This window comes from Branchiostoma lanceolatum, chromosome 8 (assembly GCF_035083965.1).
Source record: "Branchiostoma lanceolatum isolate klBraLanc5 chromosome 8, klBraLanc5.hap2, whole genome shotgun sequence".
Taxonomy (NCBI): Eukaryota; Metazoa; Chordata; class Leptocardii; order Amphioxiformes; family Branchiostomatidae; genus Branchiostoma; species Branchiostoma lanceolatum.
The window spans coordinates 12,931,090-12,956,556 of record NC_089729.1 but is presented as its reverse complement, the minus strand read 5'-3'; the positions used below and the strand labels follow the sequence as shown (position 1 = coordinate 12,956,556).

The following is a 25,467-nucleotide window of genomic DNA, read 5'->3' as shown; positions in this document are numbered from 1 at the left end:
AGACTTTTAGGAGATGGACCCATTTGTACGTACTAAGCGTGTTAATTGAATTAAAATAAAACGCCAGGGCATAAGTGGAGGTGCGAGACTTAGCGGTTGAAACTAGGCCACATTGCGACTGAGGTCTCTCTCTTCCGCCAAGTGAAAATCATATAACCCCAAAATAAGGACATAAAGACAAAACCAAATGGGTTTTTGGTCATAACCTGCACGGAATAGCCATCATTCTTGGCAAACTCGTGGAATAAAATGGGAGGATGATTTTCAATCTAATCTTTCTTTCACTACTTCGTTTTTTCCAGTCTTGATTTCATCCAAGCGGCCTAATGGAACTTTGCCATGAGGTTTTCATCGGGAATAGTTAATGGGGTTAATTGGTAATTTTAGGGTGTACCGCAAGGTATGATATTGGACCTCTTGTTCATTATTTGGTGAAGACATCAAAAAGACATCTACAAGATTCATCTGAAAACGAACGGTCGAATTTATTGTGCTTCAATAATGATGATTAATGCCTTCCCTGCCCTAGATACAAACGAATGGGTTGATATGAAATATTAACATTATGAGAGCTACAATCTAGTTCATTATGGTCAGAGGTCGTCCCACTTATGCAGTGTAATAGTTGTAAGGACTAGTTCTATGACCTGATTCCTGGCGTAATAAATTAATTTACAAGCCAATGCGCGGCCTTATTTTTGCTTTTCTTCCGCAGAGATATTTCTATATTCATATCTATCAGTCTATCTATCTATACATAACCTGCCTACATCTATCTACATGATGTACATTTCTTTCTACCATCCATCTAACCTATCTGTCTTTACTTCTACCAATCCACATTGTATTTATTCTTCCATTCGTCTCTCTCTATCTATCCACATACTTATCTTTGAATCCATCCATCCATCCATTTTTCCAATCTTCCCTTTCCATTTAATCCATCCACCCATCACAATCGGTGTACATGTAACAGTCGGTTTGTTTGTTTGTATTGCATACCCGGTAGAACCGCATGAAGGCGTAACACACCAGGTTTGTAGTGGTGTGCAACGTATAGCAAACCCCTATATAAAACTACAATTTAAAAAAAGGCAAGGAATACGAGAAACGAACTCTAGATATCTTATGACGGTATGAGATCTCCAAACTCTTGTTATGGATTGCTGTGAGAACGGTGAAGAGAAAGGCGTCCCACAAAGTCATGCCCTTATTCCAAGCCTTTTGGGTATAAACTCGGTGCAATCAAGGTCAGACAATTCCATTAATACAATAAAAAGTGCGGAACGACGCCAACATTTGCAAGCAAACGTAACATATCTCCTACCAAATAAATACACCTTTTCCCCGAACTTTTTTTGAAGAAGGGCAAACGATTTCTTTAATAAGATAAAGGGTGTCCCATGCGAACAAATGAAACATATCTCATCCCAAATAATTGCATTCCTTTGTGCGTTGTGGCACATAGGGCAGCAAATGTATATTTTACAGGGAGCCTGGTTTGCTAGCCCGTCCCCTTTTACGCGTGCTCGAGGCGGCACCTCCTCGAACACGGGGGGCCCTTTTTACGTCCCTTCCGAAAGACGGCGCAGCCCCAGCCGAGATGTCCTAACCTGAATTGTGAAATGTGAGAAAGTATTTCCCCACGGACGGCCAGCATGATATCGCAAGCCCACTAAAAGTCCGCCGTACAGCTTGTTATGGATGCTTGTATTGCTTTATTGTCACCAACTGCTGATCATATAGTGATATACCGACGGTTGAAATGTCTAAATTAGTGGTTCAGGTGGTCAATTAAGACCTGGCACTTGCAGCTCTATTGACATATTTCAGCGGTTTTAGTTTTCCGAGTATGATATGGATCATAAACATAGCTAAATTCAGACGCACTTCAACAGGCACGTGTCGGCGGCGGCGGCGGCACAAGTGATCTCAGCGGCAGTGACAACATCTAAAACGTGCGCTGCTTTGCAATTATGTTCGAATTCATTTACAAATGTACTTAAACCCTGTAGGCGGATATTGTCTCATCGCGAGAAATCCGGTGTCAGGCCAAATTTCTGAGCTTGCCAAATACGTGACAGGTCATCTACTGCAACTGAGCACGACACTTTGGGGGGGGGGGGGATTCAATTATACGCGATCGCGAGAGGAGTACTCTAAGTGCAAAACATTCGTGGGACGTTGTGATTTTCAAGCATAAGTCTATATATATGGCAACCACTCGTATAATCTTTATTCGTATTCAGATACATAGTACAGATAGATACATAGTACAGATACAAATACAGATATTCAAATCGAGTATAGTGACCGTGTCAATTCCTACATCGGAGTGAGAAGGGGTGGCACGGTAGCCTTCGCGTAGATTTGTTTAAGGTGGATAACAGGTTGCGAATCTGAGACGCACACACTTTGGGCATCTGTCTTCTCCAGCGGCACCAATTCGAGGGAGACGTGCTGGTTCTGGTTGGGATGCTTGCAGCGAGCTGCCGGATGACTCTTACACTCGAGGTCCGCCTTGATAACGCCAGCCCGCCTGGCGCTGCTCTCGTCCGCCAGTTGAAGACAGCTGCCGTTGGATACTTGTTCCTCTAACTGAGGGGGGAATGCGTGTAAAGTGCGTTTCCCAAGGGAACAACGTCGGGGCGCAAGTTCGGACATGTCTCTGGGCACAACCCGGGATTAGACTCCGGGTCCCATTGTTTGACAGCCGCGCGCTCTGCATTTGCGCCACACGACGCACAAGTCTAACCCTGACCATAACTATAACTCTAGCCCAAAACCCCTTCCCTATCCCTTATCTTAACCCTAAGCCTACCTGTAAATCTTGCCCTGCCCCCATCGACCCCAGCCCTGACTTCTTTGCTCCTCTCATATACTGGACCCCCCCCCCCCCCCCCCCAAGTGCCGTGCTCAGGTGCAGTAGCTGACCTCTCACGTATTTGGCAGCTCAAGGATTTGGCTCTACACCTGTCTGCGGCTCGCACAGTTGTAGTCATATGATGTACGAATAGCGGATCACTGCTTTGTCGTGACATTTGACCTACTCTGTACCCTGATCTGAAATTGGTGTGATGTCTACGAGTAACATCGATCGCCTCACAGATTGTAGGTTCGACAGGGCGAAAATGACTGACCGTTTAGAAACAATAGCTACCTGGCAGCGATTCCATATATCGTTGCCAGGTCGAAATGGAGATGTAATGTGGAAATAAGATGTAAAACGGCAAAATGACAAGGTTAGTTTTCCAAATGACAGGGAAACCATACTGGCACTGTATCAAATAAATGTGTTACTTGCTAAGACGAAGAAATTGTACAATTTGAATGTTAAGTATGCCAAATGCGTATATTACTATTTTATCGATACCTCACTTACACGAATGATGTATGTCTTTAGAAGAAGAAGAATTTCTAATCCTCATAATGCACATCTAGCTATACTTAGGGTTAACATTACATGCGTCTCCGGCAACGCTCTGAAATAGTGTCGACGATACATCAAACCATGTCTGAATCCACCGAATATGCGTGCACGTACGAGTGTAAAAAGATTTTTTTGTAATACATCATGGGGCCGCATGAGGGCTACTGCCGCCTGGTTTCACGCGTTACATTGAAGGTATTGGACCAAGGTTTCTTAACGACTTTGTAGGTAGGCTGCCAACCTAGAGCCAAGGGCAATCATTCTGACCAGCAAAGCCAGTCGAAAAATTCATCATTCCGATGAAAAGCAGTGTCTTGCGGCTGCTTGGCAATGGACTTTTTGGTACTACATGTATCTGTTGTTGCTATATTTGAGTAGAACAAAACTATGATGATAAGCTCGAAACGTTTGGACCCGAAAAATGCCATTTTCTTTAATATATTTTCTAATGAAGCTGCAGAAGACAGAATATATTTTCCCAGGGTAAAGGCTAATATGCCATTTAATCTATATACGCAAAAGCGTGTCTAGTACTAATTACAATAGTAGTGCATAAGGAGAGACCGTGTGTGGAGATCAAAACCTCCATAAACATATCTTATTTCCATGGAAAAGTATACGGCTACCTGAAAGATAAACATTTCCAATTTGCAGCTTGGAAGAGGGCTGCAGTTCCACGAGATGGTACTATATCACGGGGGATTTAAACCACAAGTGTTCGACGGACGTCGCCCAAGCCCCGTTCAATTTGTGACGAACAATACGGTCGACGCTCGGACGATTTTGAAATTTGGGGAGCTTCGGCCGATATCTGCAATGTCGGCCAGCGTCCGCTTGATTTGTGGAGACGATGAGTTGCTTGTTAATGGCCATATGACAGGTCTTAAAATAGCTGCCACTTACACACGACCTGATAGGTGGCGCTGGTTAACAGACATGCTATTTTACAACGACAACCGGTCCCACTCTTCGTTCACTTAGCAAAAATCAATATACAACATAAAGTTAGAAAAAAAACTGCTTCTTATTTTATCCCTGTTGTCCGTAAATCTTATCCCTTGGTTGATAAGCTGTTATCAACCAATACAATTTTTTTCTTAAACTTTCCGGGAATAAAGTTATTCCGTAAAACAATTTTTCCGGTCCCTAATGTGATTTCACAAGACTTAAGTCTTCATTATTAATAGAAAATGTGCGAAATGAAGAACTTGTAGATACTGCCGCATGAGGTCAAACACGGCGGAAGACGAAACACATTTTATTTCAAATTACCCATTCCTTCTACGATCACGAATGAAAGGAGCTGTTTAAGGGGCCTCCAAATTCCATCCTAATTTCTCCGCGTTTACAGACTGAGAAAACTACTCTCCTCTAACATCCCAAAAACGATGAAACCCACACATTGCCGAAAAAATGGGATCATTCGTCTCCACAGTTTTGGAAAAAGAAGTCGAACCCAATAAGTTAGAATTTAACGTTAGTATCAGTATTTAGACTTGAGTAGTCACATGCTACATGTCATGTTAACGTTACATGTAACGTTACTTAAAAAAACCTGTAATTAACTCCGGCGAAAAACCTGCAATAAACTTTCACTAATTTCATCAAACTTTCAAACTTTCATTGTGCCAGCTCGCATCAAACCATCAAACATCACACAAATTTATTCATAACACAGCCAAGCATTCCATCCGAAAACTTGACCCATTGGTAAATGTTTGCTTCCGAGAACTGACATCACTTCCCAAGGCTTTTGGCATTTGAATGCCAGTAATAACTTCCTACACAAATCGCTAGGCGTCGCTCGTGCAACGTGCGTGAACTTTCAACTTTCAACTCCAGCGGTCACGATGCAGCGAGTAAGAAGAAGTCCCCGGGAACCCTGAACGTCTCATCAACTCTCCACACAATCTTGGTCTGGTCACTATCTCTTCATCATACTAACATGTAACTACTCTTAACGATAAAGGCTTTTCGTGAGAAGGCCTTCTAGAGGTCCTGACATAATTTCAAAGCGTTATTAAAGCAAATAAATGATTATGTAGTCTTGTCCACGAGAGACAAGAGAAGAAAGCAAAATTTTAGGATTTAAGAAAAAGTGCAAGTTACATGCATGCTCAAATTCCTGCCAGATAACATACAATGTATATTTCCTTCAAGTTACCGACTGGGATTTCCAACGGTTTGCTGTAACCATATGTCAACATGGAAATAACAAGACACAGTAAGTTCCTTATGTTTTGGTTCCTTAAAAAAGTAACACATACTAGTAACTATTGAAATGATAAGACACAGTTCTGTAGGTTTCTTATCTTTTGGTTCCTTAAATCTTGAAGTAACAGATTATACTTGGACCCCATAAGTGTCTATTTTACTCTGCTTTACTGTAGTACCTTGTCTAAGGGCGAAGTCTGCCATTTCTAGATCTGATTGCCTTTTTTTCTATCAATCTATCTTGCAGACTTTAAGCAGGTGATAGACCAGGTATCAGAAGCTGTGGACGGAGCTTCTTTTCTGTGCATTGATGGAGAATTCACAGGTAAGCTTTTTGCATACCCGGGGAATTGCCTCATGGCATAACACAACGTACTGAACAGTACAAGCTGCATATCCGGAGAGATTTATTTGATCCATTCACACCAGGAAGGACCCCCGCTCTTTTCGATAAGTGTGGTGTGTTCTTACACGTTTTACACGTGCTCGAGGTGACTGTGCTCAAACACGGGACCTCAATTTAACTTCCTATTTGAGGGACGTCCCTAACCGAAGCTAGATACTCATTCTCACCTGATCATGAGTGAAATAAGGAAAAAATGCCTTTCACAAGGCACACCGTCAATGGGGCATGTCTAGGGGATTTGAACCTAGGACCTCTGGGTTCTGGCCCAAACACCCTGCCATTACGCCACTGCAACGCCACCATTTTTTCCAACATTTTACCTGTCAGTAGCCTCAGCCTTATTATTCGGGGGTTCATCTAAATCGGGAAAGAGGAGCGCTGCGCCCTCTTGTTTCAGCCCTTGTTAAATTCAGATTTTAGCTTAATTACGGTTAATATCCAGCATACAGCCTTCACTAAGCGATTGATTCTTCCATAAATACATAGAATTCGCTCCCTCGCCTGTGTGTACTCCCTCTTTCTCCAGAAAAACCTCTGTCATTATTAGCAAATGAAAATTTGTACAAGCACTCAGACAAAATGTAACCAAAGTGTGGAATGGTGTTATTGTCACCATATTGATTTATTGTTTTTTAATCTCCTGTATAATGATTTATGTCCCTAGGTTTAAACAATGGTCCAGCTCTACATGGGTTTGACACACCTCAAGAAAGATATGACAAACTGAGGAAGGTAAGTATGCAAAGAGCTTTTAATCAAATTGGTATGGAAATTGTTTTTGTTGTATCTGTGGGTGAGTGAGTGTGTTTGTGTATTTTTGTGTGTATGTTTGTGTGTGTGTGTGTGTGTGTGTGTGTGTGTGTGTGTGACACACCTCAAGAACAATACGACAAACTTAGGAAGGTACGTGTAGAAAGAGCTTTTTTCTAAATTAAATTGGATATGGAAATTGTTGTATTTGTGGGTAGGTGAATGTGTGTGTAGGTGAATGTTTGCGTGTGTGTGTATGTGTGTGTTTGTGTGTGTGCGTGCGTGTGTGTGTTCAATTAAAGCTCACCACATGATAACAAAACATGAAGGTCACTTCAAGGTAACAGATTACATAGAACAAGACTTTCTTTATTACAGTTATATAAAACAAGCCCATAGGAGCATAATACATATTTAAAAAGAGTTATAAGCTTAACACTAATACCATTGTTTATTTTCATCTTCATAGGGCTCCTTGGATTTCCTCTTTGTTCAGTTTGGGCTGTGTGCTTTCAAATACGAGACTGAAGAATCCAGGTAAATATCATCGTTATTAAGCTATGTACTTAGATATTTTGAAAGTGACACAGTTATAGGTCCTCATTAATTACAAAGGTATGCAGTTGGACTGTAATATATCCTTTGAAAGAGATAATCGGTTTAGTTATTACTTTAAATGTACATATTTTTATCATGTAACATCTAGTAACATAATTCCACCAGGGTACATAATTCCGCCACCCTGAAAAGATACTTCCAAACAGATCTCCAACCCAACGTCCCCCAGTATAATGCACTCTTGTACATCTGAACTGTTCATACCTGGGGGATGATGCACTAGTAATCTCTCAAACACACTGTTTTTCAAAGTGACGGATTTATTAAACCCCGCTGATTAATGTTAATGGAGGTTATACATGGTTAATATGTTACATATTCTAAATACAGAAATTCCCATTTTTTCTTTTCAGGTTTGTGGCCAGACCATTCAATTTCTACATCTTCCCTCGACCGCTGAACAGGAATGCTCCAGACTGCCGCTTTCTGTGCCAGGTTAGTAAACAATATGGCAAATGCAGTCAAACACTTCCTCAGCAACCACTCAAAAGACTAGGGCTGCCTATACCTGTATATCGGTACTGTACTGTGAAAATCAATTCAGTAGTAGTCCACTGTTTTTTGCTGCTACAGGATTAGAAACATCCTGCAGCTGCAATCAGTCTTCCTTCAATCTTTTCCACTTAGTCTGATTCGTCTTGAGCTTCCTTAGCTCCCGTAGGTTTCTTTCTGACTGCAATGACGATTCAGTACAGGTCCAAAATTCTGGATCATGAAATACCGGTTCTTTACTGATATGAATTTACACCAAGTATATGCTTATTAAGTAACTGAATATTCGTCAATCCTACCACAAATTTAGCACTGGAATAGATGTAAAATGACACGCTGAAACTAAAAATCAGAGCAGTCTTTGATCTAGTTTCAATCTCCTATTAAACCTCATGGCCTCATTCAACACCGAACGTGACCAGTGACACCTAGGGACAGCATAACTAATAATGATACGCAACAGATCTCTCAGCCTTCAGATGTAAATTTGTCAAATTGTCCAGGTACAGGTCCGGACCTGTACATACCTGTAAACCTCTGTACCAGTATTTGTACCTGTATCAGATTCTGATGTTACATTTAGGTACGCAGCCCTAGAAAGGTCTTATAAGGAAAAGTGGTTGCTGAGGACAGGTGGTTGCTGAATACAAAGTGGGTTTAACTAAAAAAATGCCTATGCCAGGTGGTTGCTTGCCCTGGTTTGACTGTGATTGTAACTAATTGCAAATTACTTTAAAGATGCTGGGAAGATTGAATCATTGAATGGGACCTAAGACAAATTGATTAGAAAGTTCTATTGAAAGAAGTTTTCTCTTTTTTCCTACCTTTCTTCAGGCCTCCAGTTTGCATTTTCTTGCTTCTCAGGGGATGGATTTCAACAAAGTCTTCAGAGACGGTGAGGATATGTACATTTATAAATTATCCCAGGGCCGCAGAAACAGGTACGGCCCGGGCTCCCGTAGTTTGATTCAAACGATTCAAACTGATGCTCTGAGTGCGCCTGTTGCACTGCTGTTGAAAATTCGAATACCGGATTTGGATGTTGGAATCAATGTTTTTACAATTTTCTTGTTTGAGGACACAAAACTCTCTCAACTTCTGGTGCATTTTGCATTGAAATGTGTGTTTTTCAGGTGAGTATGACATAAATGAAATACAACACGGTGTATTCCGCATCAGTATTGGTTTGAATTGGCAATATGATCATGATAATTCTTATAATTGTCCTTGTATACATGGAGGAGGACATGACATCTTATATTATAAGGTAAGGAAATTTATTCATCTGTTGATTCTGCTTTTTGTCCTCGGACAGGCATTCCGTACTTGTCTCCTGTTGATGAACAACAGATGAGGGACACCCTGGATCAAAAACATGCCACGCAGCAGCTGAACTCCCCTCCCTTTACTAGTGGTTCGTCCCATACCTCAGACTCCGGCAGAACCATCCAAGTCCCCGCTGAACACAAGGACTTCATCCAACAAACTCTGTAAGGATGTTAGCCACATTTTCCTGCTTCTCTGCACTTCACCTCTTTCGCAACTCCCAGAATGCATTTTGCTGGGTCTCGGAAAGGGATATACGTCATGATTCTCTCTAAGCGTCAACAGTTTCTCTCAGCGTGCGGAGGAAACAGCTAAAATCTTGAGTAGGAGGACGGTAAAACACAGGAACACGAAACAGAGTTTTCCGGCAAATATAGTAGTGGTGTAAATTTGACAAGCTTTGTGGACAAAGGTATTTTTCTGGGCAACTAGCCAACACGTCACCACTGTTTAGTTGATTTTGCCCAATATTGTTTTGGTGTGAGACTTGCACAATGACAGCATATCTACTTTCTGTTTTTCCATACAGCACCAGAATACAGTCCTTCATCGACAGCGAGGAGGAAACTCTTCAGTTGGAACCCTGCAATGCGTATGTCTTTCTTTGATGTTTTTCTTTTAACATGATAAGACTCTGTGATTCCATGATATGAATTTGAGTACTGTTTGTCTCTGGAATTTTTTTTTCATCAAAAGATGTGAGGCATTTAAAAACAAAAAAATATTTCAATGTTAAAAAGGCTTTAAAGCTGGACACTACAGTAGCTTCCTTGTTTAACAGTGATATATGAAGATGGATTTCAGTGGAGGGTACATAGTGTACCACTCAGTGACAAGTAAAGGAGAATTTTTTTCAAATGTTTAATAGAATTGTTGCAAGATTAAAATAATGGAGGGGTTATCAGTAACAGGTGTGCTAACAGTAACAGTACACAGTAACAGTTACACTCTGACAATTCAGGAAAAGGCTAGTTTCACAGCCCAAACTAAAGTCACAATTATGTACTTTTCTGTAAAGTTCCACACAATTGTTATGGTTTACAAATTACATGTAACAATACTCTAGTGCTAAGTTATGGGACCCCACGTTACATAATTATACAATTGCTTATTACAATCATGTTTTTATAAGTTCTTGCAACAACAGACTTTGTTTCAAGAACAAACATCATTGTAATATGCAATAGTATGTTCACGACTGCTACATGTATACAGTATTACATATTAAAATCCTATTTGATAAGCACTTGGAACAAGATCCATTGACAAACTAATGCTTTGGATAGCAGCTGTCAGAGTTTGAATGAAAATTTTGATAAATGTCTATTGTACTACACAAGATAGCAGTTACGCAAGCAATTGGATCAATTTTTGAAAATCTATCAGTTGCTTGTAATGAGTAACTGTTATCTTAATCGGTCTTATTATCAGGATGACTTAAATCTTCATCAACATGTCTATATTGTACTGTGTTGGTGGAATGTTGGGGGACTGATTGGTCAGATGTTATTAAGAGCTCTGAAGCTCATCATCTGTTAGTTCTTTTCAATGTTATACATTTTGACAAGTACCATAATTATTTCTCCACAGATATTTGCGAAAGCTGATCTACTCTACAGTTAAAAACAAGTAAGTAATAATTTTACTCATAGGTTCTCAAATGGTCAAGACTCCTGAGTTTTTTTTAACCAGTCAAAAGTCACCCAATATATATGACTATGAGTGTGCATTTTGTATATTAGGGTTTAAAAGCTCTTTCATAGCTCTGTCTATGAACATAGTATTACAATGTAACGTATGGGCTTAACAATTACAGTAACGTTATATAGTCTGTGTTAAGTGACTTCTGATGAAATTTTGTCCCGTCAGGTTTTCTTCTTCAGTTTACCTGGAAACCAAAGTAGGAGAGCAGGTAATCATTCATAATCCTTAATATGTAAATTATGAACTTAAATACAATTTTTAAACATTTTGACACAGAGTCAACACCAGTTTTGTAGGTAACGTGTTCATTGAATAATGAATTTTGTACTTATTATAGTTTATGAAAATGTAGTTTAGGAAATTTGGTATTTGGTGTCATTGTGTGGTCATATTTTTCACTCTATGGATATAAGTATATCTTGAAAGTTTTTTGTTGGTATCATCAGTATCTTTCGTACGTGCATGATATTTTATGTTTTTTATTTCTGCAAGAGATATGACAGTCCCTGTTTTTATGTAGAATCAACACTACTTCATTGAAGCCAGTAAAGCAAATGAGGAGTTGCTGAAAAAGAGAGGAAAGGAAAAAAGACAACAGGAACTGGTGAGATAATTCTTTTATTCAGAATTTCTGCTTAAGGTGTTTTCTTCACATGAAGTAAATAGAATCAAGTTGTTAATTAAATGTTAATGACCTGCTTTTTCCTCAGTGTTTACTGAAACACAATGCCTGTGACCAATCAACAACAAATAAATCACCTTGTTTGCTTCATTCACTTGGTGTTTATTCGCCTCGCTCACTCAGTGGTTTATTTGGTAGACATAGCTCATCACTGGCCATGCATTAATTCACCGTAAACTCCAATGGAAAAGCGGGTCATTAATGTTATTGTCATATAGCAAATTCAAATGACACTGACATCATTCAAAAGTTGAAATGCCATCATTCGTACAAGTGTGCATTATTGGCCAATCATTAATGCGTGGCTCTCCTCTTCATTAGCCCATGCTGATGACATTATAATGGCTGTATAACCAATAGGAATGGAGGCTTGTGATTGGTTGACATGGCCTCATATAATCAATGCAGAATAATGATCAATTTTTCACCTGATTTCATCTTCAAGGGATGAAGCATATTGAAGCCAACAAATCATAGTTTCTGTTACAGTAATGATTTTGAAGTTAATATACCTTGCCACATAATGTAGTTGTCCTTTTAACATATTTACTGTATTTTCAAAGTTACTGTAACACGTCAATTTGACAAAACTCTATGAATCTTTATCAATTTTCAGGATGAACTGGACGATGCTGTTGGAATGTCCAAAATCATCAGGATGATTTGTCAGTCGGTAAGATTGGGATTTTTAAACCTTTAGCCTTTTAGCTTAAAGACCAAAGGACACTTAAGACTGTACAACATTTTCTGATTGTATTTGCCATAATGATGGTTGTATTGATACAATAAACATAAATTCATTATGAAATCTATGTGGTCAGGAAGGATGAAAAAAAGCAAGGACAGTATGGTATATCGAAATATAGATTCTTTATTGTTATTTTAAAACTTATTATTTGACTTTGGAATTGACGTCTACGACATAAGTATCTGTTTGCAGAATTTGTTATTTTCTCATTTTGCAGCTGCTTTTATGATTTACAGTATGGCCGAAAGCTTTATTTTTTGTGGAAACGGACGAAAATTGATGCATGTGCGGATGTCATCCATGTAATCAAATCAAGATGCCTTTTTATGCGGTTCAAATAATTTTACGCTGTATTGACACATGCAGGGGAAACTCGTCATTGGTCACAACATGTTGCTGGATGTTCTCCACCTTCTGCACAAGTTCAGCTACCCACTGCCTCAGGTCAGTTCTTATAAGCTGGTTCATTGACTTAGTAGATGACAACTATGAACTCCACTTCCTGTCACTCCTGCAATTCTGACCCTTTTCCCTTTACTTCCTGTCACTCTGTGCAATATAATGTCCTTGCTCTGTGTTTAGAAGTGTCTGCATATAGAAATAGCTGCGGAAATATAGAAACACAAACAAGCAGACAGACACACCAAACACAAAACCTTGTAAACGGAGGTGACAAAGCATCAGATTTCTGCAATATACTTTGGAATCTCTATATATAAACTGCAAGTTAAATGTCAGAGTTAAAACTGCCTCTCTAAATGTTAATCAAGTTGTTAGGCTCAGTAAACAATACGATAATTGTTTTGGATAACTTGTTCTTTTGTTTAACAGGAAATAGATGAGTTCAAGTCTCTTGTAAACTGTCTCTTCCCAAGGTGAGTGAAAATTTTTTATTATTCTTCAAAGCTAAATATTGTGTGACCAAGGACATTAAGTATTTGGTTTGACTAAGGAAATCTCAAGCATGAGCCATGATAATATGCTTGGTGCACTGACAAAGTGTTGACCGATTTGATCTTACACCAGGTTAGTCTCACAGAAATCTTTGTAAAAAATATGTCAATCATTACGAACTGAGCCAATTCAGAAGTGTATTATGGAAACCCGCAGTTTCTGCGGCTCCCCCGCTGTGCGGAGTGCTATTGGCACCTTGGCGCTAGCAAATAACCGCGTGTTAGCTTGACTCTAGACCAAATACACCAAATACCAATGCCTTGTATCCTTGAATTAATTATTACGAAGTGCGCTACAATCCCGGAGCTTCTCTGGCTGACTGGAGTTTCTCTAGCTGGCTGATTTGGGAACAGTGGATGCTTGAAGATTAGTAAAGCGGTCTCCTGTATTCACATTCCTTCATTAGAGAGCTAAACAATGGTCTTCCTTCACAGTTCGGTGACGGAATTTCCTTTCAATAGTGAAGCCAATCAGCGCTCTCCTTTCCTGTGACGTCCTTTCCTGTGACGTAGATATCACGGGCCATCTGTCTCAGAGTGGTCACTTTAGCGTGGGAAGCGGTGTTGGCCACACACGCGGATCGTTGTAGCCCCATGGCAGGAATCAACGTCAACCATGGCATTTGTGTTGCCAAAGTTCTAGCTACGACTAGCTCAGGGTCGGCCTCAGTGAGCCCTGTTGGGGAAACTCAACTTATAGGGAGACTGAATACCACAATAAGCGGACGTGTGTTCAAACATAACGGTAGGTCAGGATTGGATTCAGTGAGCCCTGTTGGGGAAACTCAACTTATAGGGAGACTGAATACCACAAATAGCGGACGTGTGTTCAAACATAACGGTAGGTCAGGATTGGATTCAGTGAGCCCTGTTGAGGAAACTCAACTTATAGGGAGACTGAATACCACAATAAGCGGACGTGTATTTCAATCATAACGGTAGGTCAGGATTGGATTCAGTGAGCCCTGTTGAGGAAACTCAACTTATAGGGAGACTGTATACCACAATAAGCGGACGTGTATTTCAATCATAACGGTAGGTCAGGATTGGATTCATTGAGCCCTGTTGAGGATACTCAACTTATAGGGAGACTGAATACCACAATAAGCGGACGTGTATTTCAAACATAACGGTAGGTCAGGATTGGATTCAGTGAGCCCTGTTGAGGATACTCAACTTATAGGGAGACTGTATACCACAATAAGCGGACGTGTATTTCAATCATAACGGTAGGTCAGGATTGGATTCATTGAGCCCTGTTGAGGATACTCAACTTATAGGGAGACTGAATACCACAATAAGCGGACGTGTATTTCAATCATAACGGTAGGTCAGGATTGGATTCAGTGAGCCCTGTTGAGGAAACTCAACTTATAGGGAGACTGTATACCACAATAAGCGGACGTGTATTTCAATCATAACGGTAGGTCAGGATTGGATTCATTGAGCCCTGTTGAGGATACTCAACTTATAGGGAGACTGAATACCACAATAAGCGGACGTGTATTTCAAACATAACGGTAGGTCAGGATTGGATCCAGTGAGCCCTGTTGAGGAAACTCAACTTATAGGGAGACTGAATACCACAATAAGCGGACGTGTATTTTAATCATAACGGTAGGTCAGGATTGGATTCAGTGAGCCCTGTTGAGGAAACCCAACTTATAGGGAGACTGTATACCACAATAAGCGGACGTGTGTTTCAATCATAACGGTAGGTCAGGATTGGATCCAGTGAGCCCTGTTGAGGAAACTCAACTTATAGGGAGACTGAATACCACAATAAGCGGACGTGTGTTTCAATCATAACGGTAGGTCAGGATTGGATTCAGTGAGCCCTGTTGAGGAAACTCAACTTATAGGGAGACTGAATACCACAATGAGCGGACGTGTGTTTCAATCATAACGGTAGGTCAGGATTGGATCCAGTGAGCCCTGTTGAGGAAACTCAACTTATAGGGAGACTGAATACCACAATAAGCGGACGTGTGTTTCAATCATAACGGTAGGTCAGGATTGGATCCAGTGAGCCCTGTTGAGGAAACCCAACTTATAGGGAGACTGAATACCACAATAAGCGGACGTGTGTTTCAATCATAACGGTAGGTCAGGATTGGATTCAGTGAGCCCTGTTGAGGAAACTCAACTTATAGGGAGACTGTATACCACAATAAGCGGACGTGTGTTTCAATCATAACGGTAGGTCAGGATTGGATTCAGTGAGCCCTGTTGAGGAAACCCAACTTATAGGGAGACTGAATACCACAATAAGCGGACGTGTGTTTCAATCATAACGGTAGGTCAGGATTGGATTCAGTGAGCCCTGTTGAGGAAACTCAACTTATAGGGAGACTGTATACCACAATAAGCGGACGTGTGTTTCAATCATAACGGTAGGTCAGGATTGGATTCAGTGAGCCCTGTTGAGGAAACCCAACTTATAGGGAGACTGTATACCACAATAAGCGGACGTGTGTTTCAAACATAACGGTAGGTCAGGATTGGATTCGGTAGTGAGCCCTGTTGGGAGGACTTAAACAGTCTGAATTCGACTTATATGGAGATTTGTTGTAAATAATTGGAGGTCTAGCTTAGGGCTGGCTGTGTGTGCCGTGGGGATTAGCAGAGTAATTGACACCTAGCCGAGAGTCAATAAAACTCCGCCTGTCTACGTCCAGACCGCTCATTTGCATTATACGCTTCTGAATTGAGCCAGTTCGTAATGTTACATGTCTGGCTATGATGGGATCTTAGTGTCAAATTTCATAACTCTGCCAGGTTCCCCAAGACTACCAAATTGTTAAAAAAAAGGTGTTAGCAAGGTCCTCTCAAGCACCGTCTTGAACACCTGGATATCTGAAGTGTGAAAGATGAACAATAATAATAGGTGTACAGGACTGGTGATGTTCTGTCATGATTGTTTTCACAAATTCCCTCATTTCTATCTTCAGGTTACTGGACACCAAACTGATGGCAAGCATGCATCCCTTCAAGGTAAGTTAAATATGCTGTAATATAGAAATATTCCAACATTATATATCATTCTTGAGTATGAATAACTTGTATAAACTAATGTCATACCTGGGCTGTGATAACATTCCATATGGATTTTCCAGACCGGTCTGTATTTTACAGTATCCGAGGGGCCTCTACTTGTATCACATAGGCTTCCATCTAATCAATTCAAATACTGTTTGCATGCACCACTGTAATAAAATATAGTATTACTGAATTTGTCTGTTGGAATTTTTTTCAGGAACTTGTTTCTAACACTACACTAGGGGACCTCGAGGCTACTTTAGGGAAAGAACCATTCAAAGTGCCTGTCATAGGTTAGTATACACTACAGTAGTATGGGATCCTTACATTATTATCCCGACATTGGGGTCAGATTTGTAATGATTAGGTGTTACAAATTGTCTGATGTAAGGCATAAAAAAGGTAAAGGTAGTCCCATAGCCTTTTTAAGGTGCTAGGGGCAGTGTGTTGTTAATTCACTGTAGGTATGTGTGAGTCTATAGAGCATGGCATTGGAAGTTGAAGCCCAACCCTCTCCTTCCACCGCCTTTTACCTCCCCAACCAAAGTCAGGTACCCATTTTTACACCTGGGTGGGAAGGAGGAAAGTCGTGTCAAGTGCCTTTCACATTGCACAACGACGCTGTTATGTAAGGGGATTTGAAACCAGGACCTCTGGGTTCTCAGGCCAAACACCCTAACCGTTATGCCAACATGACGACACTATGTAAGGCATGGTACTTAAGGATTGTAAAGTCTGTGGATCCAAAGACTAAGGTTCTATCCCGACTCAGTCATGGTTGTGAGGGGTTGCATTTCTCCTGTCTGATGCTAGTGTAATTTAAAAGCAGACAACTGTGTATGAGGGAGCTTCATTTTTTAGTCACTGTCAAGCATCAAACCTCTGCGTAAAAGAAACCCAACATGCTTGTCAAAAAGAGTAAGAAGCTATCTAACTTCTAGTATATGTTTCTCTAAAACCATGTGCATGCAGTAGCAAAGTTGCATTGCACTTCTACTAGTGACTTAAAGTTAAACATATTTCACCTCAGTTGAGGACAACTAAGTGCTGCTCTAACTTCTTTATTACAACTAATTAAAACTGCTATCATGTAACTATAAGTTGGTTCACGGTTTGAACTGTGCATTTGCGTTGTCAAAGGTAATTAGAGATCTCTAACTTGTAAACAGTTCTTATCCAGACCATGCTTGTTACATGTCCAGACATGTTCTGTTTATGTCTCAGGGGTCTTCAACTTTGACATATTACATGTGCAGTTTAAACTGTGATCTGGCTTATTGAACTGACTTGTTCCGCAGTGTTCCCAGAAGACTTCCCAGGCTACAAGACGGCACAGGAGCATCAGGCTGGTTATGATGCCTACATGACTGGGAGATGTTTCATTATCATGGCAAACTACTTAGGTCAGATGATTATAATTATCATGTATAAATTTATACATTGTATACTAGGAGCTAGAAGCTTTTGCACCTTTATCTGACATCGTTTTCCTCTAAGTCAATGTGTATTGTATCTTAAAATATTTAAAAACAAATTTCTGATATTTATTTGATGGTTTTAAATCATACAGCACTTTGATTTACACATTACAATCATAGTCACTGCAGCTCGAAATTCTCTAGAAATGTTTGGTTTTCACCTTGATATGATAATGATTGTTAAACCATTCCTGTCAATTAAAACGAATCTATAAATCATAACTGATCCTGACCAGTCTTATACAATGTACATGACTTGTACAAAAGACTGTTCCAGTTCCAGTAGGGCTACTTTCCTGACAATACATTTTATATTATAGTATAGTTATAGGATAGAACGTTATATAATGATTATGTTTTTAGGTACGTTCAAGTCACAGTCCAAACCTGTACTGCCTGGATCAGCTCTACTGGAGCCTTTTGTGAACAAGTAGGTGACAATTGTCAATATTACTATCGCTAACAATTTTTGATTGCCAAATTTCACTTCATTTTCACTCCCATACTTTATTGATTACTGTCTGTAATTGTTTTGTTTGATGTAGTAGAAAGTTTGTAAATAGCTTTATCAGGATGGTACTGTCATTGAAAATTTTTAGGTACTTACAAATTTGTTATATGTACATGTATTATATATAAACCTGGAAGATTTTTAAAAGAAATTTGGCACATTTTGGACTGCATTCTTGCCTCAGTGCCACCTATAGCTAATTGCGTAAATGGAGTCAGTAGACCCTTTCAGTGTTGGTTGGTTCGACAAAAAAAAAATTAATGACAAATGTGGCAGTTCCTTACCTGACTGCATCCTATGTCTCTCCAGACTTTACCTGATGAGAGTTCAAGACATTCCTTACATCAATCTGGCTGGACAGGACTGTAAGTGGCCTTGGTTCTGTCTATATGAATATGCATGAGACAAAATATGAACAAGCCTTTTGATAACATATTCCAATTGCTGTGTGATGTCATAGAAATGAAACAATAGCTAAAATTGCACAATCATTCAGCTTTTGAATTCAATCATATACTGTAAGATAAAGTTTGTAGATTCTTAAGTTTACTTTAGACTGTCCCATTGAAATGATTTGTTTGCTGTTATTTAGTAAAACCCAACAGAGACCATGTCTTCCACGTGACCTTCCCCAAGGAGTGGAAGTCAAACGACTTGTACCAACTCTTCCGACCATTTGGTAAGACGGCCTGATGCCCTGTTATTCAAGATGCTATCTTTGGATACCAGACACAGGAGCACTGTTTTTGTTTCATTGTGCGTTTTTAGGTTAGAAAGTGTAGAAAAATGTACATTATATACAGTATACATTTACTGTAAATCCATTCAATATTGCGGTTGATAATTTTAGCGGTCAGGGGAAAAGGGAGTAGTTCATACTTCATAGCATTTGATTTTAATGGTAGAAACAAACATCACTGTCTCAAATGTTAGTACTAACCAAATAGTTGCAATGATGAAATTTTAGCGGTTGACTGATTGAATGCTAAAGTAGGTAAAATTAAGTTACCGTTTACAAATCAAGAATTACAGTATATCTATGTATGTGTGGCTCTTTTATGAAACAATTTGTTGTTGATACTGTTGCTACTGTCATATCCAGGACCAATCTACATCGCCTGGATTGATGACAAATCAGCCTTTGTCGCTCTGACTAAGAAGGACCAGTCAGACCTGGGTGAGTATGCCTATAGTTTTAAGACAAAATTTTGAAAATGTGGTCTGCCTTGACCTTAAAATATAATTTTCATTCTTTTCTATGATTAGCATTTTGTGTCTTTTGGCTGTGCACAGAGACTGAGAAAGCTGGGAGGGTGAATGTGCATGCTACAACATGCAGTACTGCCAAGCTGGCCCAAAGATTTGATTTTTGAACTACTTGAACTACAGTTGAACTTTGAATTGTATTGTACTGTTCCTGAACTTTGACTTTGAACTTGAATTGTATTATGATCATATAATGTTTATTTATCATATTCAAAACTTTTAAGGCAGACTTGTCTGACTGAGAGAGACAAATTGTATCTTGTATCATTTGAAATATCTTGAAAGATGTTTCATTTTTTGGTTTGGCTGTTCAACACGCACAGCCAGGGCTGCCCAACTAGCCCTGCTGACAAAGACAAGGCATTACAATGGAATTGAAAGTTGTTTCCCCCATTTGTAATGATTTGTGGGTAAAAATATTATCATACTGCTTATCACAATTTCTTTGGAAAGATGAAGATTTCATGATCAAATTTGTACCTCTTATATACTGCCAATCACAATTTCTTTGGAAAGATGAAGATTTCATGATCAAATTTGTACCTCTTATATTGTCTGTCCGTCCACTCCGTGTTACATGTACATGTACTTGCAATTAGCCTACGGGCAGGAATTCGCAATAAAACTTTTCTATATGTCTCCAGCCTACAAAATGCTGTGTGAGGGTGTGAGCTATAGAGTAAGGCGGTATGGTGATCACAAAGAGCCACACGCATCTCATGGGCGGAAGAGACCCCTATCATTCCCAGAGACCATTCCACCTCGGAACGGGGAAGGGAAGAGGTTAAAGGTCACTAGTTCGGATGTTGGCAGGTCAGTCATACTTTCTAAGGTCATGAAGACAATTTTAAAAGTTACAATGTATGGCAACTTTATACATACAAAACAGAATTGAGAATTTAGCTTACCAGCTCTGAAAATATATAGAATTTACAGGCAAACAACATTCATCAACATCTACATCTATACGGTACTCGGCAATACCCCGCAAGAGGCATAACGCCAAGGGACTGTGTCAGGGTCACGCCCAGCTGCAGCAGGTGGTGGTGGTGAAAACGGAAAATCCAAAAAAATATAAATATAACTCGTGCAACAAACAATATATAAAAAAGTGCTATATACATGTGGCTACAGTGGGTTGTGTCCTGACTCATTCAGAGGCTAACCGGTGTTACTGGGAGGACCAAGAACAATGGAAAATGGTTGATTACACTATAAACACAGTTACTGTTTTTCTGGTACAACATACTGTTGCACCTTAGTGTTTCAAACATACACTAAATTAATGTACAATTCATGCATATGTAGTAGAATGTAAGGTTTTCACATTTCTATGCATGTTCCATGGTATGTCTATTGTTTGCTTCTGTCATGATTGATTATACCATTGTCTGAACATTAGAAATCCGTACTAAGTGGATGAAAGCTGTGCCTTTGTTCATTTGCTGTTACAAAGAAGGATGTACAGTTGTTTGTACGAGTATTTTTCCACTTGTTCATAATACCATTCCTTGGATATTTGAACCTGTGATTTGACAAAAGCTGTGCCTTTGTTCATTGGCTATTGCAAAGAAGGAATTTTGTTTGTCTATTGTTTCCTTTCCCATAGTTGACACCATTATTTGAAAATTTCAACCTGTAATTGGATTAAAGTTGTGCCTTTTTTAATTGGCTGTCACAAAGAAGGGTGTCGCCAGTGACCCAGCGATGTATCACCACCATCCTGGAAGAGGCAGAGGACAAACCCCCCACAGAGGCAGGTGAGGAGGAGGAGGAGGAGGAACATGGAGATGAAGATGGGGATGAAATGAAGGAGGAAATCCTGGAAGAGAAAACAAATGAATGTAAGTCGTGTGTAATTTAGCTGGGCAACATGACAATGACATTTCATAACAATGACATTTGTTGTCATTTCTTTTTTCTCAGCCACTAGCCTTATCAAACTTATATATAGCCTTGTCAAACTGTGACTGTATCTGATATCTGAATAACCAGACTCATCTAGACACTTGATGGCAACCACATGTACAATGTACCTGCAAGCCAGAGGAATCATACACTCATAATAAGTGGTTACATGTTATGAAAGTTATGAAAATTTATTTGATCGTTCCAAAGCCCAAAGTTTTGGTTGCTGTGGGCTGTTGTGTCGTTGTTCTAATCAAAACTGTTCTGTTTTTTTGTGTTTTGCATGAGTTTCCATAGTGATTCCTGTGTCTGGCTCCTTTTGTTGGCTCATTTTTTTAAAAATGGCCCCTCTGATTTAGAGGTCTGTGTCAACAAAATCCGCCGGAAAGGGACTTGCATCTATGGACAGCAAGATTTTATGTTCCACACTCAGAAACACTAGCCACAATCTCACATTTTTTTTCAATCACCAGCAGTTGGCACCAAAGAGTTTTAGTAAAAGTTATATTCTTGCATTTTACAGATTGAAGTATGATCATAATGAATATATACATTAGTAAGACATGCAATGTACATTTGATTTCTTTGTTTTTGTGACCAGCGACACAGGCACAGCTGTTTGAGGAGCCTGAGGCCTGGTGAGGGGAACAGCTGCCACAGCAGGCTGGACAGCAGTTGCTGGATAGCAGTCAGACAGCAAAAGGACAGAACAGCTGTACAGCTGTTAACCTGGGACAGCAACATGGCATTTTGCCACAGTTGAAGTATGGATACCTAGTGAAAAGATTTTTTGGATGTTGTAACAGTCTAGCTGAATACAGCAACTTTAGACTGGTGAGAAGTGGACTAGGAACAGCAGCTGTTCAACTGGTGAGGCATATATGTTGTAAGGACTGTACCAAAATACTGTCTTTGGGGGAAATTGCCAAGCAGTCAGCACAGGTGGTTAAGGGTAAAGGGGGTGGGTAGAGTTGACATTTGGCCACTGTTGTAGTAACTAAGTGGAACGGTCCTTGAAACGATGGCTCTACACAAAACTGTTTGCCTGATGTCGTACAGATGACGAATTGTTTTGGTTGGAAGAACTTAAAGTACTAGTACTTCCAAGATCGGCCACAACCATTGAAAAATAACTGAGTGTTATGAATATGTATGTTTTCTTTCTTTCTTTTTGTAAAAATCCTATTTTTTGTAGTGTTATTGTCATCAAATATCTAAATGTGCTAAAGATAAGACTATTCACATTTTGCACTTTGAATATGTACTAGGTTTTCTAAAGAGGAGAGACATTGATGATGATAAAGGCTCCGCCCTCGAGGTGCTGCCAAAAAGTTTTACATTTGTCATATTGTGGGCTCTTGTGGACCAATGTGTCCGGTAGATCGCTGTATCCAATCAGGTGTCAGACAATTTTACAAAGTTCTAAAGCATCCCAACAGTTTTTTGTTTATCAATAACAATCAGTACTATAATTCTTTTCTGGTTTCAAGAATCAGGTTGCTGTAATTTACTGTTACTCAAAAACACAATCATTTGTATGATATATATGGAAAATAAGAAATATTTGTATTACAAGACAGAATAATAAACATTGATGTTGGTTGAAAGATTCAGGTGAAGTTGTCCTTACAATCTTGTAAAAGGTTTCCAAACTATATATTACTAGGCTGCATTTCTTCAGTAAAAGTTGCTATAAATAGCAATGTAGCTACATATATTCCTACACAGAAAACGCCCCAGTTCTATTTAATTATGTATCTACATGAAGGTTGACTAACACACTTGTGGATGCAGTTTGCCCAGAAGTCTCAAGGGGTCATTGTTATACCAAGGAATTTTGTTGTTGTATTTACAATATTCTTGTGCATTTATTGCAATACGATGTACCTTTGTTTGCATATTTAATTTGTGTTTCATTTGTTTTCTAATTTGAATTATGTATCTAATTGTCTTCACTTTATTTGCATTTCAATTCATAGTTTGAGGTTAAAAAACTGCTGTTCAAAATCTTGTCTCTGACGAAGAGTAGTAGATGCTACGTGAAACGTCTGACCGTTTCCAAAATCATATCCAGTTGTTTGTCGAGTAACTGCTATTTGGTGTATGTTATTGCCTGGATGTCTAACCTTCATCAACATACTTTGTGTTTTATTTTGATTTTGTGAAAAATACAATGAAAAAAAGAGAGACTCAGTCATGTGTTTCAAAGTTAAGGTTATTTTTTTGCCAGAGCCCAAATTGCTTGCGCCATTCTTTGCTGGGAATCACAGTCAGACTGTCTGCATTTAACTTAAAACAAAATTTCCATTTGTTTCGTTCAATTTGTCATGATTCCTTTTCTCATACGTTTTATACTACCTATGACCAATAGTTTTCTTTCAAGAGGATTTCCAGTGGGAAACATGAAGTCTAGTGCAGTGCAGTGAAGAATGTAGCTAAAAGTACACAAAGAATGCTGCTAAAGTACACAAAGGTTTCCCTCGACATGTCTTTCCTTTATCTGGCGGAACCTTAACCTTGCTATTAAATGAAGGATAAAAATCACAGCTTTTCAGTCATCTAGGTAGTCAGAATTAGTGCGACTTAAATAAAAAAATTATAATTAGGTCAAACCGTGCAAAGAAGTCAGCATGGTTGAGATAACAGTAGAAAATCCTAGCCTGATGTAGCTGTACACATGATGTACCATTAGCCGTGGTACTGAATCTGTTGCTGTTGTCGACAATTTGTCACTTCAACGGAAGGCTGCTGTATTTTATATCATGATTGTGCTCAATTTGCAAATCTAAGCAACAGTATTCACAAATTGTATGCCCCACAAAGCTTCCTTCTTGTGTTTCTGCATTTTCTTTTGTTTCAAACAATTCGTTTGGGTTGAAAATAGGACAAGAAGTCATGAACTCTCATGGGAGTGATACGTTAAGGTTCGTTTCCTTGTAAATTGCTTTCGATCAAACATAACTGCGCACCATAAAACAATCCAGCACCATAACATTACCTTAAGAGCCCTTGTACCTACTACAGTTATGTTCTGAGGGACCTAGAAATAAAGTATTCCTTTTCCCAAAGGTGTAAAAGCTTTTAAGGAGTGCACAGACTGTAGCTAGGTCAGCAACCTTAATCTGCCCTTTGAGGGTTATTATTCACACTCCAGGGCTAGCTTTGCTATATCAGGATACAGGAAATGACTGGAATGTGTTCTCAGGAGATAGGTAGATGGTATCACTCTCCTTGTAGCTGTCATTACAATGGGTTATGCTGGTGTAATGGTTAGAGTGTTTGTCCTAGAGGCAGTGGAAGGAGAGGGTTGAGCTCCACCTCCTAATACCATGCCCTAGACAGTAGATAACAACCCACTGCCCTTCTGCATCAAAATGGCAATGGGACTATACCCTTTACCTATAACAAGGGGTTGCATATTCAAGTACCATAGGCCTGGTATCCATCCCATTCTAGACCCTGTTCGCTCCTCTGATCGCTTCCCTGTGGAATATTCTGGCACTTATTCCCTTTTCAAAGTTTGGCTCTACACGCACATCATTAATTAAATTTAGTTTGGGTATTGAATATTTCTCAGCATGATGGGGATCGAACTTCGAAAAACCTATTGAACACTGGTTACCATGACCTTAGAGTCAGTAACGCAACAATTAGAGCTCTCCCATTCACATTGTTACTAATGCTAACCCTTTTAAAAGAATAAATTGAACAGGTAACAATGAAAACACATGCAGGGCGTGGAGGAAAATTTGAATCAGACTAGATTCATTCTACAAAACTGCGCAAACCAAAGTACAGATTTCCCACAAACTCTGTTTTCATGTTGATAATTATTTTACTTCAGCTGTCCATTTACATAGGTGTGGTCTGGGGATGCTGTTATGAGTTTTGTGAAAAACAGACTGATCCTATTACAATTAGCGGTTCAACCAGTAAAAGAAT

At 39.4% G+C, this 25,467-nt stretch overlaps 1 protein-coding gene across 3 annotated transcripts; it reads left to right on the top strand.

The window, feature by feature from the left end:
* Window positions 1-5,237: 5,237 nt before the first annotated feature.
* LOC136439611 (poly(A)-specific ribonuclease PARN-like) lies at window positions 5,238-23,718 on the top strand. Of its 3 annotated transcripts, none has more exons than XM_066435058.1 (25): window positions 5,238-5,345; window positions 5,591-5,654; window positions 5,892-5,969; window positions 6,715-6,782; window positions 7,270-7,337; window positions 7,772-7,853; window positions 8,745-8,805; window positions 9,226-9,400; window positions 9,766-9,828; window positions 10,827-10,865; window positions 11,106-11,148; window positions 11,461-11,544; window positions 12,239-12,295; window positions 12,737-12,814; window positions 13,202-13,245; window positions 16,275-16,317; window positions 16,580-16,655; window positions 17,661-17,765; window positions 18,204-18,270; window positions 18,661-18,716; window positions 18,944-19,030; window positions 19,454-19,528; window positions 20,262-20,430; window positions 21,304-21,461; window positions 22,127-23,718. In XM_066435058.1, the coding sequence occupies exons 2-25, from the start codon at window positions 5,636-5,638 to the stop codon at window positions 22,165-22,167; spliced, it is 1,836 nt and encodes a 611-aa protein (XP_066291155.1). In that variant the 5' UTR covers window positions 5,238-5,345; window positions 5,591-5,635; the 3' UTR covers window positions 22,168-23,718. The 3 variants fall into 3 exon arrangements, with proteins under 3 accessions (XP_066291155.1, XP_066291152.1, XP_066291154.1); XM_066435055.1 differs by having other exon boundaries at window positions 21,301-21,461; XM_066435057.1 differs by having other exon boundaries at window positions 5,261-5,377; window positions 21,301-21,461.
* The last annotated feature ends 1,749 nt before the right edge of the window (window positions 23,719-25,467 follow it).